This window comes from Drosophila suzukii, chromosome 3 (assembly GCF_043229965.1).
Source record: "Drosophila suzukii chromosome 3, CBGP_Dsuzu_IsoJpt1.0, whole genome shotgun sequence".
Classification (NCBI taxonomy): Eukaryota; Metazoa; Arthropoda; class Insecta; order Diptera; family Drosophilidae; genus Drosophila; species Drosophila suzukii.
This window is the reverse complement of record NC_092082.1, coordinates 12978166-13004454: the sequence shown is the minus strand read 5'-3', so window position 1 is coordinate 13004454 and position 26289 is coordinate 12978166. Positions and strand designations below refer to the sequence as shown.

Sequence of the window (26289 nt, the reverse complement as noted above, 5' to 3'; positions counted from 1 at the left end):
GAATATTTGATTAAACCAGGTATCCGTTGAGCCATTGCTAAAGACAAATACCGCCACCACCCAAATCATCTGATGTCAATTAGCTTGGACTGATTATGTTTGGCGTTTATTTACAAACAAATACAGGTGAAAAAAATGAATGCAGATCATAAAATAATACATTATGTTTGCATTAAAAATGTATAGTCACTTTAAAGTTCGGTACGATTAAAATTAAATATATAAACTAGTTTCTCGGTTGTGGTAAAAACATTTTTTACATATAGCGTTACAACTACTAAGATTAAGGGACTATGCCTAACCATTCACAAACATACATGCGTATATAACTATGTATTTTGTAAACTGTGTTTAGTCATTTGCTAATCCGTAGGTAACTATTGAATACAATAATTTATTTCACGTATATATAAACTTTCTCAAAATGTAAAAAACGTAGTACATATGTATTCTCTGTTGGTTGGGCTCACTTATCGACTTATAAACTAATGCAATTAACTACAATCGAATAGATTTAACATACTATATAGTATATGAATGACATATTCATTAACTGCATGTTCTTTCTTTAAACTTTGTGTCCTCAGCACTATTAGATAATCGTGTTTTTTCTTTTTTGATTTTACTTTAATTAAAATAGCTCAGTGGTGAGGTCAGGCCACCTCATTTAAATTCCTAAATTCCACTAAGAACAAATAATGATACAAACACTAAAACACGAACGCTGCACCATGGCAGACCAGTCTCCATTGCAGCGGTTTGCACAATTAACGTTAAACTAGGCTCCTAATTAGAGGGCCACCTCATCACCATTTCTGGTGCTCAAAGGTGACACCTGCTCCTGATACTGCTGTTCGGCCTGCAACTGAAGCTCCCGTCGCCGCTGGGCGGTCACCGACAGGCCGATATTGCCGTCCACCTGTGCGCTGGAAGCCACTTGGTTGTTGGCGCTTGGCTCGTACATTATATCACGTATTGATGTTGCTGCTGCTGCTGTTGTGGCTGTTGTGACTGCCGTTGTTGTTGCGGTTGTGGTTTCCGTTTTGGTCGTGGCAAAGTGTACATGTTGTTGCGCCTGCTGTGGCTGTCGTCAAACCAAATCGCTCTTCGGCGTTGACGTCGCCCCTATCGCAACCGCAGGCGCTCCAGCGGTGGCGCCGCCAGTGGCTGCCTGGTTGCCATTGGACGCGGCCTCTAGCAGGGAACCGGCCTCCACATCTCCGGCCTGTCGGGCGGCATTTCGCTGGCGGCACAGATACGGCGAGTTGGTGGGTGAGGGCAGTGGGTTCTGTAAATAAATTTCACGTTTCAATACACAATTTCCCCACTTGCATATAGACAAGGTAAACCCACCAATTTGTTGTTGTTCTGGCAGCATGTGGCCTTGACACATCCCTCATCCGTGGTGGGGCAGTCCAGGGCGCAGCAGTCGGAGCCGCTCATATTGATGCTGGATGTGCCGTCGGACATGTTGCAGCCCTCGATCTCGCTGAACTCCGGCTGGATGGTGGTGGAGTGGATACCCTCGTTGTGGAAGAACTCCTTTACCTTCTCGGCAATCTTCATGTACTCCGACAGATTGCGGCACCTAAAAGGTGTAAGAGAATATTGATTATATTGTTTATGAATCTAAGGGTTACTTCTTATTAAAACTCACCTTATATGGGCCGAGGCGATGATGCGGTCGCCGGCCAGCTGCCACACATGGAACTCGTGCACAGCCAGCACGCCATCAACTTTCTCCAGAAGCCTCTTCTGAATGGCATCAACCTGGATGTGCGTGGGCACCGTCTGCAGCAGGATCAAAGCGGACTCGCGCAGCAGCGGCCACACGGAGTGCAGGATCAGCACAACCAATACGATGGACAGAGCGGGATCCATATAGAATCGGTACTTCCACTCCGTCTTCCATACCACCACAGCACTAATCACCACAATGATGCTGCCGAGGGCATCGCTTAGAACGTGCAGGAAGGCGCCGCGCATGTTCATCTGGCCAGGATCGTGGCTGTGTCCATGGCTGGACTTCTTCACCGGCGGCTTCTCCTTCTGCTTCTCGTAGGCAAATTCGTTCTGCTCATCCTCGCCCTCGTCCATGTTGGCCAGCTCTGTGAGGCGGCTGTGGTTGCGGGTGAGTCCGGCGCCATGTGAGTGTCCATGGTGACCGCCGTGCTCTGTGGATTATATTAGGTTAGGTTTTGTTCGCATTTTGATTTTTGTTGGTCTTACCGTAAAGCAGGCACAGTCCAATCACATTCACCAGGAGTCCTAGAGCTCCCACGATAACCAACAGTTCGGGCTCGTGAATCGGTTCCTCTTCAATAAATCTGTAATAAATCAAAAATATTATTACATTAAAAAATTTTGAGTTCAATGATTTCATTGAATGTTAATTATCGCCTTTGTTTAAATTATATTGAGTAGTTCTACGAAAGTGTACAATCCTACATATTGAATTCAAATACAACCTAACTATGATTACGTTATCAGCAATCTGATTAAACAACTAGACATCTCTGAAGGCCGTTTAGAAATAAACTTATTAACCCGGTTAGATTATATTTTTTGAACAGTGGAGCTGGCGTCTCCAGGGAATCGGTAGCTATTGGCAACGGACTCACCTCGTAAAGCTTTCATTAAATATGCACAAAATGCCTCCGGAATGTAAATTAATAGTGGATAATTCACAAAACCCAATGCACATATACAGACGCAAAGGTGGCAGTAAAACCCAAACGTATCACAACAAATTAGCTCACAGACGGAATCGAGTGATTCAAGAAAATATAAACAAATCACGTTAACACATGTCGATGCCAAGGCGAGCTTATTGCTCGTAACACGGCTTACTGCTCACAGATCGCCGGACAACTGGGTCTGGGTGTGGATCGTTGATCCGTAATTACTCCCGACATGGAAAGCAGTTTACGATGGTGACAAGGAGGAGGAACAAAACGTACCATATAAGATCAAGTTAAAATGTGTTTCTAAAAACCTTAACTATTTTTAAAATTAGTTAAAGCAAGAGTAGCTTTTGGAAGCTTTACTTTTTGATTTGTTTGAAAAGCGAATTCTAGGGATATTTGCTCTTTTATAAATAAGATAAACAAGAAATTGCCTTTTTTGCAAATTTTGTTTTGCTTGTTTCTTTCTATAACTGATGGCGAAGCTTCATGGAAGTCTCAGCTACAAAATAAACAATGGAATTTGGAATTAAACCATTTGAAGAACAGTAGAGATCTTCGTAAATGAAATGTTAAGGAATCTTAATATTATTCTTATTCTTTGTTTTTTTTTTGATTGGATTGGACACTCACCTCTTGCAGGCCTCGATGGTGATGCTGAAGCACAAGGCCACCAGGAAAACAGCGTTGACCAAAGCACCCAAAACCTCAGCCCTGGCCCAGCCGAAAGTGTTCTTCGACCACTTTTTCGGTGACATCTGTCGAGATAGGAGGTGAGTGATATAAGTAATATTTCTTGGTAGACGACAGGGACTTACCTTCACAGACAGAAAAGATATGACCAGGGCGGCGATGTCGCCCAACATGTGGAAACTATCCGCCACCAGGGCCATAGAATTGGTCACATAACCCACTATGATCTCCACAAAGAAGAAGAACGCCGTCAGCCACATCATCGAGAGCAGCCGGCATTTCTTGCCCGAGTACTTGGCCATTTTGGAGAAGCTGCAAGAGAGAGAAATATGGGAATATAAAATATTAAGCATTATCTAAGTAAAGTTTTATTTTAAGAAAGGTAAGGAAAAAATTTGATCCAACTAGTAAATCAACCGAACAATATTCCTTAAGTTCTAGTCTTTTTTTGCAATAAATAATGCAATAAAAAAGTTGGAGTCATGGAAACAAAAGTACGTATAATAGATTTCCCTACAATTTATTTACCAAAGAAAGCCGAATTTGGACTTGGAGAAGCTTGGCTGTTATTTAAGTCCCCCGCCTAATCAATTTTCCCTCAATATGGCTTTCGAAATATCAATCAAAGTTTGCTCTCGGTTCATTCAACTGCTTTTTATGCAGTCAAATCGCCTGCAATGTGCCAAGCTCTGAAATTGTTATTGCACAAAGAGAAAAAACACTGAGACACGCACGCCCAAACAAATTACCAACAAATTGAGTTTTTCAATTGTTTTCCATTGTTGCTGCTCGAACAGTTTTCCATTTAGTTCCATTTAGCCTTTTGTTTAGGCAAAAGTTTTAGTGCCCCTCATCAGGGAGCGATTTAATTGAAAGCGGGTATAAGAAGAAAATAAACCCGAACCCAGATGGGGGGGACTGAAAAAGGGGCTTGGCAATAGTTTAAATTGTACTTCGTAGATTTTATGGACAAAGTCTCGGTTCAGTAGATCTGGGATTTCCATATTTCCGACTCACGCGAAGAACTGCATGTCGGCCTGGAAGACTTGAGAGGACTGTTGCTCCTCCAGAACTGAATTAGCTTGTGTCTGGCTTTATTTTAGATCGGGAATGGCTTGCCAGCCATCGAACGCGATGGGTAAACAAAAACAGAAAACATTTTCAACTGAATCGACAGTGTATCGGCATCGGTCGAAATCCCACCGGTTGCCAGGCGAAATCGGGGTATAATGGCAGGGTTTACGGGGTGGTAAACACAGAAGGGTGACGTTTTATTTTTCATTATTTCTTTCTGCTGCTGTGGCGACGGGTAAGAAAACAATTTGCATTTTCGGCTAAAAAGCCAACAACTATTGCCCGTTGGCCAAGCAACTATGTATGTAGCTAGGGATTGACGTCTATTAAGAAACAAATACTATGCGACATCATGAATCGAATTCTCTATTCCAGATGGTTCTAAACTGACTCAAGTGCTAAAAACAATAATCACAGGTTTAGACATTATATTTCCTATGAAGGGGCGCTCAATGCTTAAGCTTAAGAAAGATGAGATATAGTTCTTGGAAAAAAAATGTTTACGATAAGGAAATATCAACTGGTTTAGGATCTTAAATAGAATACACTAGAATACCTAAGATATATGTATATATCGTACTTTGAAATGACTTTGTTTTCGTTAACCAGGCTTTACTGTCCGGGAATCCGCATCAAAGATTACACAATCTCCTCGTGTAGCTGTTATCTCGAACCGCCGCTCCCTCCTATCCATCAGCTTTTACTGTAGAACGCTCGGCACACGAGACGCCAAAAACAAAGGGGCTTTTTGCTTTTTGCATTTTGATTTTATCTACGCCAAAAGCGATCCTATCGCATTAGTAACGTGTGCAGTAATGCCAATAAATGCGTGCCGTATTCCCAGCCCGATCTTCTGGTTCCACGTTTCTGTGTAAATCTTCTCCATATGTGAATACCTTTAGCTACATATGACTAAACTAGATAAACAGGGCTGATAAGCCGGCTGCGGGCGGTTCTTTTTTTGGCAGCATGTGCGCAAAAAGCAAACAATTCACCGCTTATCGGATGAACTGGGGACCGGAAAAGGTAGAGGGAGTGGGTCCGGATTGACGGGATGAGCACCCGAGACCAGGAGTCGTCGCTCCATACAATATAGGCTACTTCGCAAACTAGCCAAATATTAAAAAGCGGGCAAAAAGGCAAACATTTGTGCTTTTTTTATGGTTTTCCCTTGGATGCACTCAATCTGACACTTGAGAAAAATACTAGGTAAATTCCACGATTGAGTTGGCTTGGAAACACAACAATATCAAATATCTTTCTGGGTCTAGGGGTTTCAGCTTGGAAAAATAGATTTTAACATCTCAATCAGAAAAAAACATGTTTAAACATGATCGTAATTATTATTTACACTTTTAGCTTTACATTTCACAGTTTTTTTTAACCATTTTTGAATAACTTTTAAGAGAGAACATTATAAAGTTCAAATATAATCTTGGGATAAAAAATAAACATAGATGATCAGTTGTGATAAGCGATTTACCTGATCAACTGACTACTCAACAATTTTTTCACTTTGATTTACAATTATTTCCCAAGTGTATAATAGATATACAATAACGTTCACCCACGATCTTTAGGCAAATGATACAATTGAACAAGTGCAGTGCGCACCAAGCGAATTAATCTAGAATCAACAATGAGCAATGAAAGGAAATGAGCTGAATCACATATGTAACTTACAAGTGCCGAGTGGAATCCAATGAAAATGTTAATAATGGTAAATATATAAATGTAATATAGACTTTAGAGGAACGTGCGGAAAACCTCGTCCGTTCACACGCGAATAAGCACTGCTCGAATGCCTGGGCCAAATGGCCCTACCTGGCCTTTTGACGTTTTTCACAGGCCTTTTGTGTTTGAACAGGTACAAAATCACAGATAGGGACTGTGCTGTGTTGGCCTGGCCAACAAAGTGGTCAACTGGCGTGGCTTAAAATGTGTCACTTGCAGCTGATAGTAGATACCCAATACCCGATAGCCACCATCGTCCCGGAGAGCTCTTAAGCCCCTCCAGGCGGGCGGCCCGCGATTGGCGAACGTGATCCGCATAAATGGGACTTACGGGTCCCCAAAACTAACAAACTATGGCCAGGCCATTGATGAAATATCAGAGTCTCTTTCGCGCCTGTTGGCTGACCAAATATTTTGCCGTTTACGGCGGGTTGTGTTGTCACAGTCATCAAGAGAGTGAAGAGCGTTTAAAATACGGGTTGCACGTAGCTTATGTTAAAGCCCTTGGTCAAAAAGTTAGCTTTAACGATGGTGGAAATTCACAGAAACATTTTCTTTACAATACAACAATATCACCATTACACTCAAAAAAAAAATCACCATAAATATTAGAAAATCGCCCGTGATTTCAAAACGCCATTGAATTAAGAAATATTTTCTTGATTATAGAAAAAATGTCCACGATTTAAGGAATTCGGCATAATTTTTTTTTTTTTTTGTAATGAAGAAGAGGAAGAATCGCATTTTTTTCTTAAACTAATGGCGAATTTTTCTTGATCTTTTTTCTTGAAATAATGGTAAATTCTTACTTAAATTTAGGAAAGAAATACCCATATTTTAAGAGAAAGTGACTTTTTTTTATACATTTTGATGGTGGTCTAGCTGGTAAAGACGTCCGGTCAATAAAAAATCGAACAAAAGTACCTGGTTCGAGCCCACGCCACGGCAAGTGTACCCTTTGTTTATTTATTTTTCTTTTTTATTTAATTTATGTAATTTTTCTTATTAGTTTCACTCTTCTATTTACCAAATTGTTTAAACGGTTGTTAAAAAGGTTTAGATTAGAATAAACGTTATTGGTATGCGTAAAGCTGGACCAAAAACACCTTAGCCCTCTTTAGTCATTGTATGACAAGAAGCACGCGTGGCCGAATGGTTAAGACGTCTGGCTATGGTGTGAGCGGTTGCGGGTTCGAGTTCACGCCGGGGTTGTCTGAGGTAAGGATTTTTCCATTTGTTATATTTATTTATATGTATATAAAAAGTATTTATATAAAATAAATCTTTAATAAATTCAGGTAAATATAAAAATTTTCAGACTGTATTTCCATGTAATAATTGCCATTAAAATTAGAAACGGTTTTATCCATTTAAAATCCAAAATTAGTATACAAAACCAAGCAAATTCCTCAAATGTAAAATGTAATGTAATCTTACATTATAAATATTTTTTTTCTTATTTTAATAAATTTTTCCTTAATTTTAAGGTTTTTTACCATACATTTAAGAAAAATTTGTCATTACTTCCAGAAATGGCAAACCATAAATTCAAGAAAATTATTTATTTAAAATAAAGGTGAGTCGCCGTTGGATGAAAATCATAGGCGATTTTCTTGATTTAAAGGCGAATTTCTTGATTTAAGGGCGATTTTTTTTTTGGGTGTATAAATTGCTTAAGTCTGATTGTAATACTGATTATATTCCATCTAATAAATCTCCAAAGCTTGAAACATTTTAGCTTATTACATAAACTTACAAAGTCAATTTTTAAACATTTTCAAAGTTCTTAAAAAGGAAATTAAAATTTTTTACTTAGACAAATGGAAAACCTTAGTCACTTGTCAAACTGATTATGCCCATAAAATACATTTTTTATCAGGTCGTTGGCTAATAAATATATCATATTTAAAACCATTAGCCAAATTACTTAAAGGGAGCTTTCTATATTGGTAACCACCTTAAAGATTTCCCTTTAAAGATAATTCAAATTTAATTTTAGGCTGACATTGGTCTTTGCAATTTGTCCTTGGCTCTAAAAGTACGTGATGTGCTCTACAAAAATATATAAAATAAAATATGAGCAAAGCAATAATGTACAACAAGAAATCTAAAAGGAAATTTGGAATGTTTATATTAAATTTCCGGCTTGGCTTGGCTCAAGGACTTTTTGGGTGGAAAGGGGCAGTATATCGTATACCTATACTATATATGTAAGCAGTCAGTTTCTGTCCTATGTGAAGAGCACGTGACATGCGTGGCCTACGCAATTAATTCAAGCCATTTAACATGCAGCTCACAGTCGACTGATTCAAAGTACGAATTTGTTAGATCGGATGGGGACTATATAATTGTGAGTGCGGTGGCATGTAAAACACATGCACTCTCGGCCGGCGAAACTGGGCTACAAATATTCTAGGTCAGGTGGTTTAATTGGCCTCTCCATCTCCAGTTGCACTGAACAAGTATTCTCCGCCCAATTGCCCCCAGACAACTGGGACTCTAATTCGGATTCGGATTCGGTGGTGTTTATGTGGGTTACTAAGCCAGAAGCAAAGACGGCCAAACAAACATAGTTTCGTCTGTCCTAGCGATAAGAAATAATTTAGGTGATAAGCGGAAATCGATCGTTTATGCACGGAAAGTTGTACAAAGTACTCGAAATCACTCTTTTAGATAAGCCAACTGAATTGGGCGGGTGATATATTGATCAGAAATTTATAGAATATTGAAGTAATTATGAGACTGTGCAGATCTTTTATTGCTTTATTCTGAAATAATGAAATATTTAAATGTAAGTGTTAAATTGAGTTGGGAAAATTTAACTTGAAATCTCCATAATCAAATCATGGTGATAAAACAATCAATGTGTGATATATGCCAAAGCTCTATTGATTACTTTCATTTACTTAGTTACTTCACACTCGCTCCAAGTTAAAATGTACCTTTTTCACGACATTTAAAAGCAAAATGGCAATCAAATAATTATTTTAATGGCAAAAATTGCAGTTGACCCACAAACGAAAGAGAATCATTTGTTCTCCCCGACGACAACGTGGCGACGATTAACCCGGTTCTTTTGCAGACCTTTCGGGAACGGAAGGCGGCGGACGGAGGTGGAAGTGGAGCTGTGGCGCTCTGGAAAAAAAAGGGCGTCGAAAAGAAAGGCAAAGTAAGAGCCGGAATGGGCGGTGGGAAGTCCAACCTAGTTGCGTTTTCCGAGAACAAAACAGAGAAAAAATATAAAAGAAAAAAAGTTCCATCGGCCTGGCAGAGAGGTAGATACTATGGGCATTTACAGACATTGCATGGATGTGTCAGCTAAAAATACTGGCAACTGAATTGCCTCAATTTGCATGAAGTGGCGGCGATAAACAAATAACAAAATTCACGAACCTGACAAATCAAATTTCAATGGATACAGTAGTATAAATGTGGAATCCTTTTTCCTATAGAACAGCCGAAAAACCATGTCAAGGTCGCTTGTGCATGATTCTCTTGGAAAGCCAGCTATCCAGCTACCTTTGAGATTAGAATATGATACGGTTGGTCCGCAGAGGAGAAATAACGCAGTGGGAGGAGGCTTATCTGGACCTAGGCTAACCTACTTTGGTTGCAGTCGTAAATTAAAGCTACTTTATGGTGGCCGGGGCAAACATAACCCACTTTTGGCCTCAGTTTCAGCTGCAGTCAATAGCCGATGTGTTTACCCACAAATCAAATTGGTCAGTATCAAATATTAAATGCTGCTCAAATATTCACCCCTGAAACTGAACCAAATGCACTGAATAAATAAGCATGTAGGTAATATGTATAAATCAGAACAGTGCGAAGCTGTTTTGTGTGTTTTAATTTATTTTGCCACAATATTGTATTAGCACATATTGATTTTTTCCCTCTTCCGATGCCGCCTTGCTTTCAATTTCAGTAAATTTGCGCTGATGAACTGGGAACTGGGAACAAAAAGAGTTGGAAAGTCACTTGGTTGAGTGGTGGGTCGACCTGACCTTTAAATCGAATTATTTCAGCCACAGCGAGCAGAAATTTAATGTGATTTAATTAGGTCTGGAATACACGGGTTTTATGCAACAGTGAAAATCGTATCCAAACACAATTTCAAAGAATTTCGGGACCAAATACAAAACCGAACGAAATCTGTAAAGGCTAAGGTGATAATAAATTTGTTTTTAAATATATGTTGATGTTTACTTTCAGAACGTCACCACTTAGAAAAAGACGTGCTAGCAAACAGAGATGGTAAAATATATATGGGGAATAAATCAGCAAACATTAAATTTAGAAATATTATACTTTTGTATATTTCAAAAGTTATAAAAATAAACAAATCAGCAAATCGATTTAATTTGCTTAAAAACAAACAAAATGTTTTTCCCAAAAGAATGTGGGATTGCCAGGGAAGAAGCTTTGAAAACAACAGTGAGTCAGACGAATTTCAGATAAAATATCCAGCGAGAACCGATGATTAAGGTGAAACAACCGGTTTTCGAGGATGGGAAACCACGGGAAGAGACAATAAATCAAGTATAACAAGTCCTAGACGAAGACCCTGAAAAGGAAGCGCAGATTAAGATCGATTGTCGAAATGCAGATATTACACGGGAACGACTACCTGACCACGCCCACCCGCCCAGTTCGGTGACCCACGTGCGTCAATAACAACGATAATAATGATAAGGGTCACAGACATGTTCGTACAGGTTTTGTGAAGAGAAGTATGTACATATGATACCTAAGATAAGAGATTTATTTAAAAAAAGTGCGGGTAAGCACTGAAAAATATTAATATCATTACATAATCCCTTAAATACATCCTTAAATTTAGTAAGTTCTTAAAGTGACATGTTCCTACTTCAAATTTTGAATCTATAAACTTTTCACTGAGTTGTTATCTATAATCTATAAATATAAAGTAAAAGTCATAACTTACCAAAGTTTTGAGACTGAAAATCGGTTTATTAGGTGTTGATGTTCCTTAGCAAAAACGCGACTCCCACTGAAGTGGCTAAAATCAAAATTTATTGTTTTGTAAAGTTAATTAAAAATTAAATTAAAAAATTTCAGTAAATATCGGCTTAAGCTCTGACTGGCTAGTTAAAAACAATGAAACTATAGCTTTTAAAATATATGCAAACTATATGGATGTATCCATTTTAGTTAAGAGTTTTTTCAATCTTATCTTTAAAGATATTACAATGAATTTTTATATAATTCGTTCTTAAAATTAGTGAAATTAAAAAGTTTAATTTGTATTAATTAATATACCTTAAGTTCAAATGTACTTTATCTCTCTTTAAAAACACTGTGCTACTTTCAAAATTACTTATCTACATGTTAGCAAATTCATTGTTTTTGCCTTTTTATCAACGACGCATGTGAAACTCAAGTTGCCTTTGTTGGTTTTAACCAGATTCTCTTAGCCGATATTCACTGTATTTACAAAAGCACAAAGGCAGGCGGGGAGGGCGGGGCAGGAAGAGTGTTGCTGTTGTTTTGCGATAAAAGTGGAGAGAAGAGAAAGAACAACTTCCGATTTTCGTCGTTGCTGTTGTTACTGCAAGAGCAAAGTGCCAGAGAAAAGCTGTTAAAGTAAGAAAGTAAAATACAAGAAGTTATCTTGGATTTTGAAGAAATTCCTATGCTTTTCACCATTTTCCACCTCTTTTGGGGGTGGCACGCATACATACAAACAGGGCTATCTACGTATGTATATACAAATGTATGCAAGTTAATTGTGCACAGTCACAATGGACGAAAGGGAAGAGGAGAGGGGAGGGGGAAGACGATTCACGATTGCACGTGCACTTGTCGCGAGAATTCCCGGATAACTCTTTGCTCTCCACCGTAAATTACCGATTGGCTGCCTTCTTGGTTGCTTCTTGCCGCACTCGGAGCGGAACGCACAGCACAGACGATGTAACAGCGCGGGTGGACGAATTTTTAATAAATAATTATTTTCTACCGAATCGGTGAGACCGCGCTGATATCAATCAAAGATACCACCCGGCCTGAAAAATACCACCGTATGTATGTGTAAGAAATACCATTTCCTGCAAAAAAATACTTTATTTAAATGGTTGTGAACTTGGGTGCAATTCACGGATTGCACTGAATTGATTTCCTAAAAATTATAAGAATTATTTACAATAAGCAAATGATAAAGTTAAAAATACTTAATTATATTTTATTTCTACCTTTTTTCGAGTTAACAATTTCAACACACAACCTGTTCCTAAAATAACAAAAGTTCCCAACTGCTTTAAATTTCCAAATAGGATCAAACATGGGTCGGTTTTCCTTTATAGGTAACGTTTGTCTGTAAATGTCTGGTGTTTATTTTTTAACTCCTTAAACAAACACTAATAAATAAGATGTGACTATAAATATAAAGAATTTTTATTGGGATTTGAGAACAGCTCAGTCTTCGATGACGCACATAATGTTAATGCCATTTTTGCCCAGACTAACGCCCTCCAGCTCTGATCCCTGTTTGTCCCGCATATAGGTCAAAAACTTGATGATCACATAGAACAGGTTGTCGCTGTTGTAAACGGAATCGTGGAGCTTCTTATCGCTTATAAAGTTGAACTTGGGAAGCTGATCCAGGTTGTTGGTGGCCAGGATGGCGCAGTTGGCCTTGTTGTTCACCAAGGACTCAACGTTCTCCATGATTGTTCTCTTATCCCAGATGATCACAAAACGGGAGAAAAAAGGTCTTTGTCCATCGTCCTGTGGCTTCGGCATCAATTGGCTGTCCAGGTAAACGCAAAACAAATGGAACAATATGGCTGCATCGGTGGGTAGATAGTCTAGCCAATCCTGAATATAGTCCGCCTTCCTGGTGTATCCCCATTGGTAGGAGCCTATGTGGTCGCCCTTCGCTAGTTCTTTAATGCGAAGCACCAAGTACTCCTGGTTTCTAAAGGGTTGCAGAAAAGCCAAAATCTTGGGCAGCATCGGAAGATAGGTCCTCACGAAGCACCGGTCCTCGGCTATCAATTTCAGCCTCTCCAGACTTATTTCTCCTATCTTAATGTTGTAAAAACCGAGTTCTTGAAATACCTCATCCACATATTCAATTTCCGTGACCAAACGATGCAATATTGTGATTGATAACCAATACCTCAGGTTGGACACATATTGCAGAATCTTGTTTGGGGAGATGTCCCTCGAGTTGCTGACTCCACAATCTCTTATGCCACTGAAGTTTTCAGCCGGGAATGAAATGAATGAGTACGGGTTTTTTTTCTTAAAGAGTTGGTATTTGTAGCAGTCCCGAATTACATCTGCATTCGAGTTTTCTGCTGCTCTACGTTCTTTTCTGGCCCGCCTCATTAAAGCGGGCAAATTCCGGATGTCGGTGATGAAATCTTCCCGGCAAACCGACTCACACGGTGACTTACAGCATGTTTTCGGTAGGTTCCGCTTCATAAGGGCGGTCTTCTTAGGCCACCAACAAGAATCCAAATAAGAGGAATGCCAATTGACGATGGGCCTGACATCCAAATCGACTTCCGGTTTGTTTCTCCGTGCTTTTGAAACAGGACGTGTATAAACTGTTCCAAATGAGTTTTCTGAGGGGAAAACGGAATTTATTTACTGGATAGGTTGTATAAGTACTCCCAAGGAAAAACTGACCATCGCTGCCATCCAACAGGCACCTCTGGCTCTCCGTTCCGATCACCTGCTCGTCGCCACAGATTAACCACAAATACTTCCCGAAACAGGCCAGGGCACTCAGAGCCATAACGGTGGCAATGGAGTACACACCGATGACGCGCACGTAATCGCAATAGTACAAACGATTGGAGAAATATCCTACCTTCCAGGTGTCCAAAAGCAGCAGCAAAAGAACAAACATATTAACACAACATATCTTCAGGTAATTCCGCGCCTGGGCGCCACGAAGTCGCAAATCGAGGCTGCGCTGAACCACTCGATTATTTTTTAGCGGGAAGCAATGGCTTTTTTTGCAATTCATTATTTTGTCAGATAAAATATAAAAATATATTCGAGAGATATAAAGAACCTAGTCAGAATTTTAGGTAAACTGACAGAGTGATCTTGCTACTTAATAAAAAGTGATAGTTTTACAATCGCATGGGTACTTGAGGATATTTTTCGAAGAAATTGTTATGCAGTTCTATACAATCATTTCAACATCTTGTTAGATTTTAGGCCACTAACAAATATAAACGATTTTCTTTAGGGAGGATCTTACCTTATAAATATATTAACCAACCATTTTTCTTGATTATAATTTTTTTTGGATATTTTGTTATTGCCGTTCTGTTTCACTTTTTATTTGTCTGTTTTATATTAGCTTAAATTTACACATGTGCTCGCTAGCTCTCTTATATCGCAGTGTGACCGTTCTCCGCTCTTTTCAATATCCTTATCATAATATATTAGCTTAACTTAGTTTTACATTGAATCGGAATATCGGAATTGGTACATAAATGCGGAAGTTAGCATGTAAACGATATTAATACTAAATAGTCATCGGCATACAGCTTATTCTATGAACCTCTCTAATACACTGCTAACAGCTCGGCCATCCTGACAATTAGATCGTCCTCGATCGTGAGTTTCTAGTTTTCTATCTGTACGTATAAGCTAATTAGAATAGTTATGATATATATGTGCACAAAGTTGGTTAGTTATAAATAAATTAGACATAAGTATTAGATTAACATTTTAGGAGTTACTTTCACACTGATTACGCCAATCTGCCCATTTCCGCAACCGACATGCTTCTACAATTCCATCATAGGGAATTTGGCTAATTTGACAATTTTCAATATCACTTACAACATACCTATCGTTTGGCAAAACTTTTTTAACGATGTATGGTCCTTTGTACTTTGGCACAAATTTTTTATTTGTACCAATTGTGGTGTCAATGTTTCGCATTACAACAAAATCGCCTTCTGCGAATTCTACATGATTTTTGTGATTCTTCTGAAAATATTCCTTGCTTCTTTTCTGACACTGTTCAATTTTATCTGAAGAGTTTTTGCGGACATTTACTAAATCACACTGTGGTATATCATTTCTATCATCTAAGTATTCTGTTAATGCGTCAATATTACAACCTCTCTGCTGAACTCCAAATAACAACACTGAGGGTAATTCTTTCGTAGTTGAATGCATTGAATTATTAATGGCATATTCGGCCTTAACTAAGAGTTTGCTCCAATCCTCGTGCTTAATTGGTTCAGTTATCTTGGCTAGCATCGCTTTTACAGTCCTATTTACTCTCTCCACCTGGCCGTTCGCCTGAGGTGACGCAGTTGCTACCTTAACGTGTTCGATATTATTTTCCAATAAAAATTTTGCAAATTCTAATGACGTGAAACATGTACCTCTATCACTTACGATTCTACGTGGTCGACTGTAATATTGAAAATATTTCGAAAAACAAATGTTAACTTCTTTCGTACTCGTTGAATTTACCGGAAACAATTTAACGAATTTGGTAAATCCATCAATAATTACTAACAAATGTTTCTTTTTCGATATGACTGAGGGCAATGGTCCAAAATGATCTATATGTAATGTATCAAAAGGAATTGGTCGCTTGGGTATATTATGTAGTGTTCGATTATTCGCATGTGTGGGTACCGTAAACATGATACAGTTTAAACAATTTCCAATAAATGCTTCTATTTTAGATTTCATGTTCGGAAACCAATAATGTCTCATTATTTCCTTTAAACATTTCTCTGTACCTAAATGGCATAAATTTTCATGAACTCTTCTAATTATATGGGATTCCATTTCAGCTGGTACATATAACAGTTCAATATCATTCTCACCTAATCTATAAACAATTCCATCATTCAATACAAAGTTCTTCACAATTCCAAGTTCTAATTGTTCTTTCAATTTTACTATAATACTATCCCTATTTTGCGTTATCTGAAGCTGAAGATTAATGTCGTCACTGTCAATTACTGAAACTATTTGATCTTTGTTGTCTCTTCCCTGAATATTCACTACAGGTTCATATTCAAAATTCTCATTTAAGGCTGAAGGGTATCTACTCAATGTATCAACATGTGTCATATATTTTCCACTACGATGCTTAAGGGTATAATTATAATTGGCCAACTCTAAAGCCCATCTGGCAATACTTGAATTAAGGCGTCCTTTTCCTAAACATAATACTACTGCATTACAATCTGTCACTATATTAAATGGAATTCCTTCTAGGTATATTCTAAATTTTCGTAATGAGTAGACTACAGCTAAAGTTTCCAATTTGAAGCTTTCATATCTTGCCTCTAATTTTGTTGCTCTTTGTGAAAAGTAGGCTATTGGGTGGAACTTGCTATCATCCTGTTTTTGCAATAAGATTCCACCAAATCCCTCGCTACTTGCGTCGCAATGCAATTCAGTTTCTCGGTTCGGGTTGTACAAAGATAGTATAGGAAATGAAATTAATTTCTCCCGAAGATATTCAAAAATATTGATGCAATCTTCACTGAGTTCATACTTTGCGCCTACTTTTGTGAGCTCTTGCAATGGTTTCGCTATTTTTGAATATGCCGGAATAAATCTCCTAAAGTACGAAAATAATCCTAAGCATTTTTGCATTCCGTGGCGATCTTTTGGTATCGGAAGATGTTTAATAGTTGATGTGTGCTCATAATTTGGACTGATTCCTTTTCCACTGAGTGTGTACCCTAAAAATTCAATGCTTTCGTAAGCGAACTGGCATTTACTTATCTTAATTTCCAATCGGTACTCTGCTAAAATTCGTAAAACTCTTCCTACCGTCGTAAAATGTTCATTCAATGTCTTCGAACCTATAGCAATATCGTCGATATAGACTACTACATTTCCTTCGCGAATCAAAGGTTGCAGAATAAAGTTAATAAATCTCATGAATACTGCGGGTGCATTCATGAGTCCGAAAGGCATTCTTGTGTATTCATATTGACCGGAGGGTGTTACAAAAGCTGTATACTGCACTGAACTTTCTGCTACTTTCACTTGGTGGTATCCACTTTTCAAATCTAAAAGTGTGAAATATTTGTTTCCTTCTAATCTTTCTAAACAGTCATCTATGAGAGGAAGCGGGTATCCATCACGAATGGTTATCTTATTAAGTTGTCTATAGTCTACACACATACGCTTTTCTCCGGATTTTTTCTTAACAAGTACAATAGCGGAACTATAGGGCGAATTGCTTTCTCTTATGAATCCCATTTTCAATAACTCATCAATTTTTAAATCTACTTCTTTCTTTTCCTGATATGAAAGTCTTCTTGGTACAGATCGTACAGGCTCTTCCGACTTAAGTCTTAGTCTCATTTCATAGCTATGTTGGATAGCTGGGATGTTGGATAAATTTAAGTAATTTAATCTTATTATTTCATTTAGTTCGCACCTATCCTTATCGCTTAACTTCGGGTCAATGTCAATACTTTCATCATCCTTAAATACATCAATACTATATATGTATGGTATGCTATCATTACTATCTATTTTACTCTCATTACATAATTCTTCAAATCTTCTACTGCTTTTCAATGGGTCACTGTCTCGATATGTTTCAATATTCACTAAACTCTTCAATGGTTCACTGTCAATGTTCAATCTATTCAATGATTCACTGTCTCGATATGCTTCAATATTCACTAAACTCTTCAATGGTTCACTGTCTCGATATGTTTCAATATTCACTAAACTCTTCAATGGTTCACTGTCTCGATATGCTTCAATATTCTTAAATAAATGCAATTCTACAATTTCTTTTATCTTATCCTTAAAAATCAATTTTATTCCAAATTTTTCCAAAAACTTACGTCCTAAAAGAACATTAGTTGCAACATAGTTGTTGGGTACAACAAAAAATGAAATTTCTTCTTCTCTGTTTTGAAAAATAATTCTAACAAATATTTTCCCGAAAGTTTTAATTTTAAATCCATTAACTCCACAGTAGTCCGTCGGAAACAATACATCGCTAAAGTTACTATAAGGAATCGCAGCGTGCTGAATTAAATTAATGGCGCTTCCCGTATCAAACATGGCAGAAAGTAAGGTTACGTTAGGCTTCTGTTGACAATCAGTGTAAAAATATACTCCTACCTGGTTAACAATCGGAATAAACATATTGTGCCCCTCTTCGTCATCTCGAATCGGCTGGTTGTTGGCTGCGCCCACCATCCGCGGATTAATTGTAGGCTTCTGTTGACAATCCTTCAGCATATGTTGGAGGGATCCACAACGGAAACAGGACCCCTTCTCGCGTTTCGACGCAGTACACGACGAAGCGTAATGCCCATAAGCGGAACAATTATAGCAGCGGATTGTGTTCCGCTCATTTCCAGAACTTTCTGCACGGTGGGAAAAATTGTGCGACTTCTTACTTAGACTTGCATACTTCCGAGCCAACTCTTTCAATTGTCCGATTGTTGTAGCTGTGTACAATAGGGCGATATTGGCTGAACGATCACGAAAACCATCAATGATGAACTGGACTGTCAATTTTTCGTCGATGTTAGCACGCATAGCAATTTCCTCCATAAGAAGTATGTATCCCATAACGGTGTTCTTCGCAGGGTTAAAAATGGTTTCCTTTAACAGCAATACAATATCAGCAGTTGAACTGCCATGACCAAATGTTTCTATAAAGTTTTTCTTAAATTCGTCGTAAGTACTCGATCGGTCAACACGCACAAACAAGTCCGCATCTGTGCCCGGTTTCATAAGCATTCGTACGCAGCGCAATTGAAAATTTTTACACTCATTAACATCTCTGCAGATTCTCTCAAAATCCAAAATCCACTTAAGAGCTTCCTCATTTTCAGTGGCAGAAAATGGGACCATGAGCTGCTTTACCATTCTAATGTCATCTGTCGTCTTGTTGTTGTTTTGCATCAATCCGGCCAATATCTTTTTCTTTTCAGCCACCCTTATGGCGGCGTCAAGCAATGCTTCTTCTTCTTCCAATGTGTGTATGTGTATGTCTTCGCTAGCGGTTCCTTGACTTAGTATATCAATTTTGGCGTCTTCTTCCTCCAATGTGTTTTCCGGGATATCAGCCGCTTCTTGGCAACCGGCATCCAACGCAAGCTTGCGCAATTGCCTTAAAGTTGCACTTGCTGGGAACAAGATTTCATTGGCTTGTAGCCACTCAACAATTTGTTTCTTGTCCATTTCAGAAAAAAAACTGTGTGTCCTCAGATAACCAGAAATGTAGGCGGGTGTTTAAAAAAAAGGTGTCAATCCCACTTCTGAAGTTGTTATTGCCGTTCTGTTTCACTTTTTATTTGTCTGTTTTATATTAGCTTAAATTTACACATGTGCTCGCTAGCTCTCTTATATCGCAGTGTGACCGTTCTCCGCTCTTTTCAATATCCTTATCATAATATATTAGCTTAACTTAGTTTTACATTGAATCGGAATATCGGAATTGGTACATAAATGCGGAAGTTAGCATGTAAACGATATTAATACTAAATAGTCATCGGCATACAGCTTATTCTATGAACCTCTCTAATACACTGCTAACAATTTAGTTATATTTTTTCTAGAAATTCAAATTTTTCTTTTTTTTATATTTCATGTTTATCAAAAAGCTTTTTGTAGTTTAAGCTTAGATATGGTTTATGTATTGGCTTAGGAGGAACAAAAAGAATTAAACCAGTGATGTCATAGTTTTCGAGTAAAAATCTATATAAAGAAATAAAAAACCAAAAATAAATCAGTTTTAAAAAATATATAAAAATATTTACAAAAACAACTAATTTTTGATAAGCTTTTTAACTTAAGGACTGATTAGATAGGGGCGATAAAAAGCTAGAGCGGCATCACTGACCACGATCGCACTATGGGGAATTTGACCACTTTTTTTGGCCAAAACCCATTTTTTAAAAGTCGTTAAAAATAGGTTTTGTTTATCAGAATGCATCACGATAACATCAATATCTAATGTTACTAACAGAAAAGTTTAACAGTACGCACCACTGTTAAGTTATCAGCTGTTAAAGCCTGTTTTTATTTCAACGAGGTGGCAGCGCTGGTAAAGCGCCTATTATTCTTAATAGTTTAAATTGTCAAAAAGTGTAAAATTAAACATAGCTCTGAGGTTTTTGAAATACCATCCAATCAGAGGGACTTGTAACTTGTGTTTGTGACCTTAATATTGTATTTATTGATTGTGGTGCTCGTATATTCGTGTTCTAGTTATAACCTCAAAAAAATCAAAATCTTTAAGTTAATTTGTATTTTTAAATAGAGCTACAAAGTGATTCCAGCTGTTTCCACCTCTGAAACCTTTTTTATCTTGTAGAGAATTTAATTCTCATTGAGCTCGGTTAGTATAAAAGTGCACTTTTGCGCACTTTCTCTAAAATTTAGCTTTAAAGACCTCTACCTAATATGGTATATTTTCCTCATTTTTGTCTGGTAAATGCCAGTTTCGATGTTATCTTAAGAAAAACAGTGTGCAGTTATATTTCTTATTAAATAACGATTATTTTAAAATTATTTTACAACATCATTTCACTTACTTAACGTTGATATATAGGATTTTAGTATTTTTGTTAAGAATTATAGTGATCACAATACAAAAAATTACAATTTCACTAAAAAAACGGGAAATAAAAAAAGGCAAAATTTTTTTTTTTAAATCAGTTTGGTCTCTTAAAAAAAAATTCAAGAAAAAAAATTTTTTTTATTTTATTGACAAGAAAAAAAAATTTTTTTTTCTTAAAAAAAAGGCGGGACCACGCCCATCTTTTTTTAATTTACTTCCTTTAAATTTTATATACTTAATTCTAAAAACAAAACTTTTAAATGTTGCTTTGTTCTTAAGATATTAATTAATGCCACAAAAAGTGAGCAAATTCCCCATAGTGGATCGTTGGGGTTTTCGTTAGTCGCGGGTTTACCGGCCGAGGAAACAGGTGTTCAAGAAAACAATACCACGATAAGATCGGTAATTGCATTGCGACTTCCCCCCACAATCAATCGGGAATCACCAGAAATATTTAAAGCATTTTATAATACTTATACAGGAGACACTACCCATTTCAGTTAAAACAAAAATAAATCTTTTACCTTTTTACCTGGCCTAATTCCCCTCGTGTGCGTGAGGTAGTGAGTGATAAGATTAAACGAATGGGTAAATGTTTCGCTATGTGATAACAGCAATTGGAACTTGCAAGTGCTGGCCATAAAAAAATAAAGTGTAAATAGAAAAGGCTAAGAATGGTGAATTAGTCATTGTGACTATTAGGGAATTAGTACAAGCTCCATATACACAAATCTATATGTGCGACAAATGACAGTAATCATCAGTGCCCGTAAACAAATTATGATAAAAAAGATATACTTGTATATATGTATTATATGAGCAGAGGAGATATGCTCATATGAGCAGCTTCCGGCTTTGGCACCGTTTAAACTGAAATGTCCAGTGGAAAATTATCTAAATTGGACTGCGAGTGCTAGAGTACTCGTATCTGTGTCTGATATTGTTATTGTTATGGTTGATGGTATTATGATACAGGCATATATACGGAGAAAATAAATATACATACTTTTTAATAGGACTTGCTTAAAGCCATGCAAAATAAACTTTGATCTTTATATTAAAAAAATTATACATTTTTTTTCACTGTACTTAGGGCTATAACCACAAGAAACAGAAACAATCACTTGTTTGTTTTCTGACTGCAACTATGCAATACGCCCGAAGTAAACCAAGATAAGCAGAGTGAAAAAGTGAGCGGAACTTAAAAGCATATATTGGTGAAAATTGCTGAAAATTGGACTAGCGTTGCAAACGTTTTAATGGCTTAAACAGCGGCCTTTAAAAGTGGTAATATATCACATCACATCCAAAACCCATGAACGTGATCTACATAAATGTAAATCTGGATCATGGGACTTGTAAATAGCTTTAAATAAAACCAAAAGAGAACGCAATTAGTCGTGTTTTGTTTGTACTAGTGACCATTGTCACTTGTTATCCGCTTAGGTCATTGGCATTAAAATAGTAGTCAGAGTTCAACAACAAAAAAAACTAGGAGAAAATAGGCTGTTGCATAGGTAACTCCCCCCTCAGCCACTCAAGTGACGTCATACAGGTAAAATGCATTGCAATGAACTCATTTCATTTCGTTTCAGTTTTGGTTTTAATTCGGTTTTCTCTCGTTGGTCATTAATTGGCAGTCATGCAACTATTGCAGCATGGCCATTGTACATATTACACATAAATATATCCGGCATAGCTTTTATATTTTTCGTTGTGTATTTGAATTGGTCAACGGGGTGCGTGAGGAAATATTAATAATGCATTTCTAATAAATAGTGTGCAGCAAAACAGTGAGTGGCGAAAAAGTGGACCAACAACTCGGTGATTGAATACTCTGCTTGAGTGATGTTGACTAGGTTATCAGTTGCAGCATTCAAGTTTTAACTAATAATTATTTATTGATATGACTTACATCGCTTGACCATTTACGGGAGTTTCCGCCCATGCACTGAAAAAAATTATTAAACCTATAAAAACTAGGTGGTAAAAATGCTAATAATTTTGTTAATATATTAGGGAGATAAATAATATGAAATATTGTTTTGCTTTAACATTGCTTTAGGATATAAAAAACAAGGGACGAAGCAATCATTTATAAATCTGTCAAAACTTTAATCTGTAGCAACGCATTTCATGTTTCTTTCAACAATTTTAACCTAAAATCGATATTCGTAAAAACTCACATTTCTGAAGAGCACGGAAAACCTTTAATTGAAATTGTAAGTTGCTGACCTATTGAAATCCGACTCCAAGTATTATTTTTTAAAAATACCCTCCAATTTTATTTATTATTCAATGGTCTCGATTTTTTTAGTGTTACAAAATCAGTTATTTTTAAAGAGTATTATAATATAAATATAATATATATATAAATAATATAATATATAATATATAATATAAAAAAATATAAGCATATAAATAACATTTATTCTGTTATTTACACTTGTTTTAGATATATTAAAATATTCTAATATTTATTTGTTTTTGCTACTTATTTTTCTCTCTGCATAACTGTTGCTTCTAATATCAGTTGTTTGTGCTTAGGCAGCGACACGGCGTGAGAGAAAATGTAGTTATCTGAGCGCTGCTTTTGTTTAGCCCATTTGTTTTGCCTGCGCTCTTTACTTTTTTACCTGTGTGAGAGTGTGTAAAAGGGGGGCCCAGGTGAGCAGAGGGGGGGAGGAGGTGAGCGAGAGGGAGTGGAGCTACCTGGGGCACAACTTGCGACACCTTTTGCCGCCGATCGCGAGTTCAGTAGCAATCGGAAGCCGGCGACAGCAACAACAAACCCAAACAGAACAATTAGTCGACCGATATTCAGAGGAATATGAAAGTATATAGTCACCTATAAGTTCAAAAAGTAAACCATGTAAAATTCAGCAATTACGGCAAAGATATGGTAATGCAACGGTGGATGTGAACTGCAATGCACCACATAAAGTATCCCCCAGATGTGAACACCTAATGGGATCATTAGCATTACTCAACCTCTTGTTTTTTGTGCCCTTTCAGTTGGTTTGCGGTGAATGCGTTTAACGGTGGATCTTCGCCTGCAGCTCTGCAACCCACGAGATACGACTAAAGACATAGAATGGCCTCAAATAGCGGCAGTACCCCCGATCTGGACAGCCAGGTCAATGTGGAGGATTTGCCCATAACGTTCAAGGTGAGTGTCTACATTGCGAAATGCGTATTTAAATGCTGTGAAATGAGTGGCGCAAGTTCAGGTACCAATGCCCATAAAGACCTCTTATATGACCGAAAATACACCACAAGAAATGAATTTTTAAAAATTAATTTAATGGAATTCCAAGTTTTAAATATTCAATGATTATCATAATGTTAGGTACTCCATACAACTGGTTAAATTAAATAAGCGTAGCTATTTCAATATTATAACAATTAAATTCTAGCTTCGCTCTATTTAACCATTTTCAATCAAAACAAGTAGTATAGTTTTTTCAACATCAATATTGATATACATTAAATCTGATTGAATAAGCGGGTTCGAAGTTAAAATATATCTCCTTATTTAAGTGAAGAATTTTTTTTTTAGTGCTTAACCGAACAAAAGCAGACATATGTATGACTATACCACCCGCATACGAGACATGGCCAAAAAAAAGAGCCAGACACGCACGCGTCACGCCCTGCTGAACTTCAGGTGGGGGCGTTGGGGGGAAAGGGGCGTGGCGTGGCACCACATGAGCAGCAAAAACAGCAACAGAACAACTTTTTGGCTTGGCTGTGGACATCCGGTCGCAGGTCGGATGCAAATGAAGCGACTCTAACGGCAACGCATGCGCAGCGGAAGCCAATGCCAACGATGAATAATCCCACACTTCCCTTAAAAACATCTTATTTTGCTCACGTAGAATGGGGAAAATAGTCGGTTTCGCACTGGTTTTGGGATTTTACTTTTTAGGGAATGTCATTAAAAAATGATAGTGGTTTTAAAAAAGTTAATCAAAGTAAAAAAGGTCTTCTAGAAGATATCATAAAGTACAAACCATCTTGCGGTTTTTCCATTTTAAGTATTTGAATCTATTTTGTAAAAATATTTAGAATTGCTTTTCAATATAAGTATGCGTAAAATATATGACTAATTTATAAAAATAAGTCACAACTTTCCAAGGAATAATTTTATGTAAAAACCTAATATCAGAATTTTTTAAACAAATTTTTAAATTATAGTATTACATTTTAGTTTTGAAAAATAATTTTCTTGAACACTGAAAAGTCTGAGTTGTATTAACATGGAGCTTGAAATTAATATGGAATAATTTTGTTTTAGAAAGGTTTTTTCAGAAAGGTTTTTATATAATTAAAGTTCTAGCTTGTAATTTAAATGAAAGCCAAAGTAACTGATAATTTTTCTCCGTGCAGGTGAAATACATTGGCTCCGAAGTGGCACGTGGCTTGTGGGGCATCAAGTACACCCGCCGTCCGGTGGACATAATGGTGGGCGTGGCCAAGAACCTGCCGCCCAACAAGGTGCTGCCCAATTGCGAGCTGAAGGTGTCCACCGACGGGGTCCAGCTGGAGATCATAGCCCCCAAGGCGAGCATCAATCACTGGAGCTATCCGATCGACACGATATCGTATGGTGTTCAGGACCTGGTCTACACAAGGGTCTTTGCCATGATCGTGGTGAAGGACGAGTCGAGTCCGCATCCCTTCGAGGTGCACGCCTTCGTTTGCGACAGTCGGGCAATGGCACGCAAGTTGACCTTTGCCCTGGCCGCAGCTTTCCAGGATTACTCGCGACGGGTCAAAGAGGCGGCAGGCGAAGAGGAGGGGGGCGAAGCCACGCCCAGCGACTCCATCACGCCCACGCGCCAAAAGTTCGCCATTGATCTGCGAACGCCGGAGGAAATCCAGGCCGGCGAACTGGAACAGGAAACGGAGGCGTAGTCGGGGTACCACTGTACTCGCGATCGTCAATGTGATGTGTTAGTTACTTAACGTCCAGTGTTCACTGTATTTGTAAATTGTAGTTCTCTCACCTGGTAGTTGCCTCATACAGCTAATTACCCAAAGCCTAAGTGTTAATGCGATTTGTAAACGATTTTCTATAATAAATTACGAATATTGTAGGTTTGTCTTTTATAAACGGGATGTATATATCTAATTACTTAAATTTTTTGATAAAAATAGTTACCGTTTTTGATATGGTAAGGATAATTTAATGTAACCCGAGTTCCCATCAAAAGTTCGTTTTTTAAGTCTTTTGTTTTTCCTAACAAAAATTAAAGTCTTAAAAAAATCTGCTTTTAGCATGAGTAAACGAGGAATAAATTTGAGGAATAAAAAAGGTACTTAAAGTAAAGTAAACATTTTTTTTAAATATTTTATGTTGCTTTGAAGCGGACCATCTCTACCGTTCAGAGATTGAATGCGATTTGGCAAGACACAGGACACTCAAACCTCTGCACGATGGAGTTGATGAGCTGGCCGAAAAAATATCCTGTAATAATTACTCTACCCACCTTAGGCAAGAAATTTGAAACAATTGATTTTTAATATTTTTATTTTAAG

The 26289-nt window shown here is 37.5% G+C and overlaps 6 protein-coding genes across 11 annotated transcripts in view; 3 read left to right on the top strand and 3 right to left on the bottom strand.

Annotated features, from left to right (window-relative positions):
* Window positions 1-26289, top strand: part of LOC108007086 (stress-associated endoplasmic reticulum protein 2) — a 155896-nt gene that overhangs the window by 13419 nt on the left and 116188 nt on the right. The window lies entirely within an intron of this gene.
* Window positions 1-26289, top strand: part of RpL28 (ribosomal protein L28) — a 384986-nt gene that overhangs the window by 266595 nt on the left and 92102 nt on the right. The window lies entirely within an intron of this gene.
* ZnT63C (zinc transporter 63C) lies at window positions 80-3689 on the bottom strand. The gene is made up of 6 exons (XM_036815453.3): window positions 3503-3689; window positions 3318-3442; window positions 2230-2327; window positions 1658-2174; window positions 1354-1588; window positions 80-1288 (listed from the first exon to the last, which is right to left on the bottom strand). Exons 1-6 carry the CDS (start codon window positions 3677-3679, stop codon window positions 1091-1093), a joined length of 1350 nt encoding a protein of 449 aa, XP_036671348.2. The 5' UTR covers window positions 3680-3689; the 3' UTR covers window positions 80-1090.
* On the bottom strand, window positions 12568-13975 carry LOC108019322 (transmembrane protein 209-like). The gene is made up of 2 exons (XM_017087143.4): window positions 13839-13975; window positions 12568-13774 (listed from the first exon to the last, which is right to left on the bottom strand). Exons 1-2 carry the CDS (start codon window positions 13945-13947, stop codon window positions 12618-12620), a joined length of 1266 nt encoding a protein of 421 aa, XP_016942632.4. The 5' UTR covers window positions 13948-13975; the 3' UTR covers window positions 12568-12617.
* LOC118878609 (uncharacterized) lies at window positions 17425-19367 on the bottom strand. The gene is made up of 2 exons (XM_070996476.1): window positions 18297-19367; window positions 17425-18219 (listed from the first exon to the last, which is right to left on the bottom strand). The coding sequence occupies exons 1-2, from the start codon at window positions 19365-19367 to the stop codon at window positions 18211-18213; spliced, it is 1080 nt and encodes a 359-aa protein (XP_070852577.1). The 3' UTR covers window positions 17425-18210.
* Window positions 21071-25847, top strand: LOC108007125 (low density lipoprotein receptor adapter protein 1-B). 3 transcript variants are annotated; one of them, XM_036816120.3, is made up of 3 exons: window positions 21071-21150; window positions 23764-23917; window positions 25138-25847. In XM_036816120.3, exons 2-3 carry the CDS (start codon window positions 23843-23845, stop codon window positions 25663-25665), a joined length of 603 nt encoding a protein of 200 aa, XP_036672015.3. In that variant the 5' UTR covers window positions 21071-21150; window positions 23764-23842; the 3' UTR covers window positions 25666-25847. The 3 variants fall into 3 exon arrangements, with proteins under 3 accessions (XP_036672015.3, XP_065720352.2, XP_036672016.3); XM_065864280.2 differs by lacking the exon at window positions 21071-21150 and adding an exon at window positions 22861-22970; XM_036816121.3 differs by lacking the exon at window positions 21071-21150 and adding an exon at window positions 23502-23650.